The sequence below is a fragment of the Brassica oleracea genome, chromosome C3, assembly GCF_000695525.1.
Source record: "Brassica oleracea var. oleracea cultivar TO1000 chromosome C3, BOL, whole genome shotgun sequence".
Lineage (NCBI taxonomy): Eukaryota > Viridiplantae > Streptophyta > Magnoliopsida > Brassicales > Brassicaceae > Brassica > Brassica oleracea.
The window spans coordinates 25,848,863-25,858,218 of record NC_027750.1 but is presented as its reverse complement, the minus strand read 5'-3'; the positions used below and the strand labels follow the sequence as shown (position 1 = coordinate 25,858,218).

At 33.8% G+C, this 9,356-nt stretch overlaps 2 protein-coding genes across 2 annotated transcripts; one reads left to right on the top strand and one right to left on the bottom strand.

Annotated features, from left to right (window-relative positions):
- Positions 1 to 97: 97 nt before the first annotated feature.
- On the bottom strand, positions 98 to 1,697 carry LOC106328677 (60S ribosomal protein L18a-like protein). Its single transcript, XM_013767167.1, has 4 exons — positions 1,467 to 1,697; positions 764 to 833; positions 553 to 664; positions 98 to 461 (listed from the first exon to the last, which is right to left on the bottom strand). Exons 1-4 carry the CDS (start codon positions 1,585 to 1,587, stop codon positions 402 to 404), a joined length of 363 nt encoding a protein of 120 aa, XP_013622621.1. The 5' UTR covers positions 1,588 to 1,697; the 3' UTR covers positions 98 to 401.
- A 2,061-nt stretch (positions 1,698 to 3,758) lies between these two features.
- LOC106333877 (terpenoid synthase 17-like) lies at positions 3,759 to 5,946 on the top strand. The gene is made up of 7 exons (XM_013772266.1): positions 3,759 to 4,019; positions 4,129 to 4,402; positions 4,475 to 4,859; positions 4,937 to 5,155; positions 5,238 to 5,376; positions 5,449 to 5,694; positions 5,770 to 5,946. The coding sequence occupies exons 1-7, from the start codon at positions 3,759 to 3,761 to the stop codon at positions 5,944 to 5,946; spliced, it is 1,701 nt and encodes a 566-aa protein (XP_013627720.1).
- Positions 5,947 to 9,356: the final 3,410 nt, after the last annotated feature.

The window sequence follows — 9,356 nt, the reverse complement described above, 5'->3', positions numbered from 1 at the left end:
GAATTTTAGTGACCAATAAAATAAATTATCAAATTTTATACAAAGATAGTTAATATTAAAAGAGTAAATAGTGCATAATTAGAAAATTCTTCGCTAAATTCCAATAATCTATAAGAAAAAGGACTTAAAATGTAAAAAAAAAAATATATGAAAGATACATGTCATCAAACCCCCTTGCCACTTGTGATAAGAAGAGAAAAAACTAACTTTATATATAAAGATTTCAGTAGAAACACTTTAATATGGTTTTTAGGAGACAGTATTTCTTTCTGAATGCTCTGTAATCTTCAAACAGTAGACATTGAGCTCTTTAAGTAAAAAACACACATGTACAATCTTCTTATGCACCAGTATCTCCCGAACCGGTCTGTACCGGATTTGGAGCACTACATTTCACTTTACTACCAGACCCCGGATCCTCTTATAGCTCCAAAAACGACGAAACCCGTGGCAATAACAGCCTGTTGGTCAGAATTAATTTAGTCTCATCAGGACAATTAAAAAAAAGTGTATTGGTAGGTACAATAAGAGATAAATAATATGGAAACTCACTCCAATTGTACAAGCTATATATCCTGGTTTCTCACGCGGATTTCTAGAGCATAGTAAAAGGAAGAAGCCAATGTACCAGGGGATAGCACCGAAGAAGAAACCAAGGATGAATCTATCAAGAAACAAAAAAAAAACATAAAGGTGGATTTGTGTTTGCTTGACAATAGTGTAAACGATCAGAAGAGAAGGTATAATGATGGACTAGACTTACAATAACCAACCAATGCCTATACCACAACAAGGAAGACGTTGCTCTTCTGTTAGCCCATTTACGGCATAACCTAGAGAAACACAAGAACGAGCATTAGATTAGACCAGCCAAGTAGTGCGTGGTGGCGATAATGGCACTACCCTTTTGAGAAACTAGACTATTGGGAAGAGAATTTTGACAGAAAAGAGATTATATGTCTTATTTTCTAGTAAACACTGGTCTCCATTGTTTTTTTTTTTGCGTTTGTTGAGATTTAGAGTGTATTTTAATTTTATATGAACCCAACATCTTAAATATTCTGAAGTAAAGTTCATTTTGAATTTGCACTGTTTTTTTTCAGTATGGAAAACAGTTTTTAACACCAAGTCATCAACTCATCTCCAATTCTTAAGTACATATTGATGTCTCTCAAATCTCTCAAAAGTAGACATATATACCACGAAGAAGTACGGTGCAAAAGAGGCAATAGATAGATTCTCTTTTAATTACTTGATCAGGTTAGTACACAATAATACAATTACTGGATCAGGTTTGAATAATATAATGATAATGGTACTACGAAATAAAATAAATCATCTAAAGAATATTCAATAGAATATATATCAAGAAAAAAAAGCTTTTAGTCCCCACAAAAACACGAAATCAGACAGCTAATCTGATAATTTAACATTTTGTCCATATAATGAGAACATAAGAAACTTACCGGAGACGTAGGGCTGAGCCGGCTGTGGATAACCAGCAGGCGGCTGCTGTGGATAGTTGGGGGCGCCTTGAAAAGGAGGAGGCTGCACTGATCTGTTTTTGTCATCTTCGCCGCTCGTCATCTCTATCTCTCTCAGATCAGTGAACAATTTGTTTGATCTGATGAGACGGTGAACCCAACGATTTCAATCTTTTCATTTAAAGGTTTTGAATTTAGGTGGTGCACGTCCACGTGGATGTTTCTAGGGTTGGTTTGACCTCAACCACCTTCTCCTATAACTTGAATTTGCGTAATCCAAGGAGAAAAGATTTGCTTCCTATAAATATAAGTTTAACTTGCTATAAATATCTTTTTCAATCAAAGAAAAAAGTACGTAAATATTTGGCAGAAAAAAAGAACGTAAATAAATATGTTGTATTTAATTCCTTATATTAAGAAATTGATTGAAATCATGCGGCATTAGCATGACATATACTAATACATACATGAATATACATTTGAGGTTAAATTCATCGATACCAATTCTTTTGTTTTATATTAAGTATCACTTTATCATTTTTTTTTGTTACATAAAAAATGTCGTTCTAAAATTCTAATGCAATTTATATTTAGTTTTAGTTCAATATTAATTATAAAATGCATTGATCTTATAAATAAATTTATTTATCTAAAATATTATTGGTTAAATATATGACATTAATAAAAAATACATAAATACATTTTAATCAGTTTTTTAACAGGTGTAAAAAATATTTAAATAACACTTTTTGTGTAACAGAGAGAGTACAAAACAACTGGCCTTTGGCCCTCTGTCGTATGAATTTAGTATCAATATTCCCTATTTGTCTTTTCTGCGCACTCCTAAGCTCAAGCCGGAAACCTAGGAATCACGCAATTTCCCGAAACAGAAGCAATAACCCTCGTTAACTTCAACTTTCAGATGAAGAATCACGGAAGGACCGAAAAATATATTGAAGAAGTTAATAGGCTTATGTCCTTTACTGCCTTGGTAAGTACTCCCTCTGTTTTTAAAAGATGTATATTCTAAACTTTTCACATATATTAAGAAAATTCATTAAATATGCATTGTTTTTTGTGAATGACAATTTTTCATAATTTTTAGCCAATAGAAATTCAATAAACACCATTAATTTTTTTGAAACTTACAATTTTTCATAAAATCATACATTGAAAAGGTAAAAAATGTATCTTTTTGAAACAAATTTTTTTTCCAAAACATACATCTTTTAGGAACGGAGGGAGTAATTATATGAAAACAGAGAGATTGAACGAGGGTATCTGCAACCTTTCAGGTTTTGTAGAGAAAACGTTTATTCAAAGCTCATAACTTTCAGCTGTGTGTTCGGCACAGACCAGCAGAGGCACTAACCAAATTTTGATTTTCTATAAGTTAATTAGTACAAAATTTTGATTTTCTTTAAGTAATTTACTTCAACTATATGAAAATACTTCCGGTTAACTCAAAATTTATGATAGTCCTCTCGGGTAACAATTGTTTTTAGATCCACTACTGCAGACGGGATGCCCTTCCTTGGACTAAACGTTCTACCAGAATTAGATATCTATTAATGTCCTTGCTTTCATATTATTATATTGATATTGTCCGATTTATACTTCAGCATTTATGGATTTGCTTAGAAAGTATTTTTCCCCAAGAAGTCTACTGCATTTTGCGGGAGAGAGAAAACGAGATACATATTTAAGAAGTCATGTGACTGACCAACTAATATGATTTGATTATATTTTAAATTAAATGATCGTCTGACATTTTTTCCTCCCACTCTTTCCCAACAATAAGAGCAACATTTACGCAGGGGGAGCGTGGATTCTAATTTTTTTTTTAATTATTTTTTTTGTTTTGTCAGATTTTAAAAATAACAAAAAATAAAAAAAATAGATTAATCGCGGATCGCCGCATGTGAGTGGAGTTTGCGAACAGTAAAAAACTCTACCGGACTCGCCTCTTGCAAAAAAGGAAAAAGGGATGAGTTTTATAATTTTTGTCGGTTCTACACCTCTTAAAACTCCTTAAGAGTCAGCGATAATGCTGCTCTAGGCACAGATGTTTATCAAAATATAATAACAGAAGATAGTAGTTGTATATCGTTAATTCATTCGATGATATCTAAGTACTCCACTCAAACGTGTGCGCGGACGCAAACTTCTAGGGTTTTTACGTACTATATGACAGAGTCAACTGAAATGGAAACCAAACATTACAACGAGTATCACTAAAGATTATTTCGACTATATCTTTTGGACAATACCAATATGGAATCAACAGGATCGATTTTTGGTCCTAAAAATCTGCCTAACGTTAACAGAGTCCTTCTCCATCTCAAGACCAACGTCTCTCTCTTTCCTAGCCGTTGGCTTCACAATCACACTCTTTCCCTGAAACCGGAAAAATACCACTTGGTTTGCGTTAGGGCTACTCATAGTAATGATGATCTTGAGAGAACTCGTCCCTTGGTACACTTTTCTCCCACTCTTTGGGGAGATCACTTCCTTTCTGTTCCCCTCGATGTCGATGTAAGTGGATATATAGATGGATAAAATCTCACATGATGACACTATGTGGTTCAAGATTGTTGGTTCAGATAACATTATTACTTATAAAAATGCATCTAAGCTTTCGTAGGAATTTGATAATTTATCGAGAGAGATTGAAGTGAAGATGAAGCCAAAAGTGAGAGATATGCTCATGTCTTTCAAAAATAGGGACAGTGAAAGGATCCGTCTCATCCATTTGCTAGTGAACCTTGGAATCGCATATCATTTCGAGACTGAGATTGATGAGATTCTTAACAAAGCTTTTGGAAAAATGGATGACATAATAGCCCAACAAGATGATTTGGAAACAATCTCCACCGTGTTTGAGGTTTTTAGACTACGTGGTTACTACATGTCTTGCGGTAAGAACATCAGCTAACATGAGTCACGTAAATATACACACATATGTAATCTCGCTTTCGGTTTCATTGTAGATGCATTCAGTAGATTTCAAGGTGAAAATGGAAAGTTTAAGGAAAGTTTTGCTGAGGATATTAGAGGGATGCTGCAGTTGTACCAAGCGGCACATCTCGGGACACCATCTGAAGATATAATGGACGAGGCACTGAGTTTCACTCGGCATCACTTGGAGTCGTTGACAGGTAATCACGCAGCAAATGTTAGTCCCCATCTCTCTACGCATATAAAAAACGCATTGTGTAGAGCTCGATATCATAACTTGGAGATGCTAGCCACAAGAGAATATATATCTTTTTACGATCAAGAAGAAGATCACAACGAGACGCTGCTCAAGTTTGCTAAGCTCAACTTCAACTATTGTCAGCTACATTACATCCAAGAGCTAAAAGATCTGACCAAGTACGTTGTGGTAATTAATTCTTGAGTCTCAATATTTGTCAGTCTTGCTTTATTTGCATATTTTATTTTTATTGCAGATGGTGGAAAGATATAGATCTTTCATCTAAGCTACCTTACATCAGGGACAGAATTGTAGAGGTCTTTTTCGGGTCACTGGCAATGTATTTCGAGCCACGATATTCACTTGGGAGAATTATAGTCGCTAAACTTACAGCGGTGGCGACTGTTTTTAATGATACATGTGATGCATATGGCACCCTTCCTGAAGTTACAAGTCTTGTGGATGCTTTCCAGAGGTTTTATCTTTAACTCCTATTCTATTAATTCCCTTATATAAATTTAAGAGTAGGTAAATAGACATGCATTTTTATTGTCCAGATGGGATCTTGGGGGCACTGAAAAGCTACCAAGCTATGTAAGAATCGTTTTTGGAAGTGTGTTTGAGACATTAGAAGAGATTGAACAAGAAATGAGGCCAGGAGGAAGATCAGAAATTGTGCAAGTAGTTGTTGATGAGGTAAGTCCTAAGAATTGTTGCTGTCAAGCTTATTTGTTGAGGTTTAAAAAAAACATAATGATTTGCATATAGATGAAGAAGTTGGCGAGAGCGTACTTGGCCCTCTCGAAATGGTCACGCAAAAGTCACGTGCCAACCTTTGAGGAGTACATGGAGATTGGCATGAGGACGTCAATGGATCAATATGCTGCCTATAGCTTTATCGCGATGGAAGATTGTGATGAGACACAAATCTGCGAGTGGTACAATTCCAAACCCAAAATGATGGAAGCTTTGAATGGTGTTTTTCGTATTGTGAACGACATATCCACCTATGAGGTAATACATTCAAAATCATGAAAACAAGTTTTTGTATTACAAGTGAGCTTAGCAAGTGTAATGATGGATGGACAGCGAGAGATGAAGAGAGGAAAAGTGGCTACAGGTCTGAATTGTTACATGAAGCAACATGAAGTTACCAAAGAAGAAGCTGTTGAAGAATTAAACAAGATTGCTACTGATTATTACAAAATAATAATGGAGGAGTTTTTGACAACAACCGCTGTGCCACGCCAGGTTCTGGTGCGTTAACTCAATGTTTCGCGACCCGTTGATCTTATCTACAAGGAGAGTGATAAATTCACAAATCCTGGGGAGCTGAAAGACGCCATCACATCTTTGTTCATTCATCCAATTCCACTTTAATATGGTGAGAACCTCTTCAAAATAAAATACTATACAAAACAAAAACATCCATCGTTCTATGTCACTCATCCAGCGGTCCAGCGAATCTTCACTAGTGACGTTTCTGAAGGCCTCGTGTATCACGATTCATCTATATATCCTTTGTTTTGTTAGTCGTTTATATCTTGGACTTTTTTTTATCATTTTCTAGCTTTTACTTATGTGAAACGTTTTATAATGAGACGTAGGGTTTTCGTTTTGTTGTCATTTTTCATTTGACTGAGCGGCACGGCTAGCTGTTCGTCATTGGTTACACTTTTTTCTTTGGTAATCCAGCGTCGTCCGGATCCGAAGATCCGATTAATCCTAAAAACCAGAAAACAAATCATGTAAAGGATTCCATGTTTCTACACGTGTGCACGATTAGTGCCGGGCCGGCCTGACGATTGTAATTTCAGCGGTTGCGGTTGCGGAAGTTTGCGGAAGTTTGCGGATGCAAGTGGTTGCGATTTTAAGAGATTTGTACGACTGGTACTACGTACTGTTAAAATTTGGTGCGTTTGCGAATACTTATGACTGGTAAACCACCAAATACAACAGCTGTTAAATAATAAATTAACAATATTTACATTTTATATAATTATAAAAATATTAAAAAACATAATATTATAATAACTATAAAATTATATTTTAAAATTTTTAAAAATTATAGAAAATATTTCTATTTTAAAAATTTATAATATAAATTAAAAATAGGGGGATTTGCCAAAAATGACTCAAAACTTGATTTTGAATACAAAAGTGTATCCCAAATTCAATCAAATGCAAAAGTAACTCAAAAGCCTAGCGAAATTACAACAGCCCCCTTGTGAACAAACAAAAAACATGTATTCAATTTTACCATTATAACCCTCCATTAGAGAAGACTTCTTTGTAAGTCTTCTCTACGATGACTTCTTTGTAAGTCTTCTCGTTCAGTAGATCTTAAAAATAATTTTATAATTTTATAAAAAATATTTTGATGGGTAAAAAATTGAAATCATGTAATAATAAACATTTCTCAATGATGTAAATTTAGTTCATCTGAAATTGAATTATTTTCAACATAGATGAGTGAATGTATATTGGCTCATGAGTCATTGGTTTAGGGTTTGGTAACATATGTTATAGTATTGTATGTATCTTTAGGGTTAGATTCTGAAATCTTATCTTCATTTTTTTCTTTTTCAAATTGACTCATGTATGTTTAGTAACTATCTAATAACTTGATTTAAACACTTTCTAAGTTCTTTTTTTAAGTTTAAGAAAGGGTTTTTTGCATAGTTAATTGATTTTAGGGTCTGGAAGACTCACAAAAAACTTAAAAAGAAGTCTCCAGACACATCTCGCCTAAATTTTAGTCGAATTTATGGTTCCCGCCTAAATTTTGGAATAATTTATGTTTTTCGCCTAAATCAAAGTCTTCCATAAATCTTCCAAGAGTCTTCCATAAGTCTTCCAGGAGTCTTCCAGAGAAAGTCTTCCCGAGAAAGTCTTCTCATGGATTAGATCTTAAAAATAATTTAAATTATTTATATGAAATATTTCCATGGGTTAAAATTTGAAATCATGTAATAATAAACATTTTTCAATGATATAAATTTAGGTTATCTGAAATTGAATTATTTTCAACACAGATGAGTAATGTAGATTGGTTCATGAGTCATTGGTTTAGTGTTTGGTAACATATGTTATAGTATTGTTAGTATCTTTAGGGTTAGATTTGAAATCTTATCTTTATTTTTTTCCTTTTTTAAATTGACCTATATATGTTTAGTAACTATCAAATAATTTGATTTAAACACTTTCTAAGTTTTTTTAAGTTTAAAAAGGTTTTTTTGCATAGTTATTTGATTTTAGGGTATAGAAGATTCACTGAAAACTTAAAAAAAAGTCTTCCGGCACATCCCGCCTAAATTTAAGTAAAATTTAGGGTTTCCGCCTAAATTTTGGAATAATTTAGGTTTCCCGCCAAAATCAAAGTCTTCCAGAAGTCTTCCATGAGTCTTACATAAGTCTTCCATAAGTCTTCTGGGTCAAAAATATTTAACCAATTGAAATTTTTGTCTCCATATATAAAGAAAATTTACACATTCTCTTTCTTCCTCTCAAATGACTACAACAAAAATGTAATGTTTCTCACTCTAAAACTCTCCAACCTCTTTCTGATCTCTTTGAACATCAAAACACCAAACTTTATATCTATTTCTCACTTTTTCTTATGTCTTCTCACTAATTTATCTTCTTTTTACAGGTTTTTCATTACATGATTCTCATCTTTCACTCTTTCAAAGGTAGATCTCTAAATTTTGGATATGAATTTATGTGTGTGTTTATATGTTAGATTCTAAAAAGCTATAGATTCAACATAGTGTGACTGTTTTATTTATTTTGTAAGCATAAAATTTTCATTTTTGAAGTTCTTCTATGTTTTGAAGTCATTTGAATGTTTTTGAATTTACAGGTTTTTACAGATCTGAGAGACTTTGAAAGACTTCTCAGAAGATTCTCAGAAGACTCTCAGAAGACTTCTCAGAAGCCTTCTTGGAAAGTCTTCTAATGCATTTTATGCTAGAAGACTTCCCACGAAGTCTTCAGGAAGTCTTCCGAAGTCTTCTGCCTAAAGTGGTATAAATTTTGGATATGTATTTTGCGTGTTTTATATATTAGATTTTAGAAAATTATATATCCAACCTAATGTAACTGTTTTGTTTATTATCTAAAAATTTATTTTTGAAGTCTTCTCTATTTTGAAGTCATTTGAATGCTTTTGAATATGCAGATTTTTCAGATTTGAGACAAATTTTGGAAGAATTCTGGGATAATTCTTGGAAGACTCTCGAAAGACTCTCAGAAAACTTCTTGGGAAATCTTCAAATGAATTTTATGCTAGAAGACTTCTTGGGAAGTCTTCAGAAAGTCTTCCAAAGTCTTCTGCCCAAAGTGGTACAAAAATATGATGTGAAGTGGAGTTGATATCTTGCATATTTCCATTATCTTATCCATTCATCCATGTGCATTTTGATCATATAGACTAGGATTTAGCCATGTTTAGGTTACATTTTGCATACATGAGTCTTTATCAGGTGTTGGAGTGCCACATGGAGTTCTTGGGGACATTTGGATGCATTTGGAGCTCAAAGGAGGTGAAATATGTGATCATTGGACGAGCAGAGCAGGGGAGCGAGGTTCTGCAGCGACGTCATGAGGTCGCTCCAAAGCACCTCTCAGAGCGACCTAGCTGGAGCGACCCCGTGAAGTCGCTCGCCATATTCATC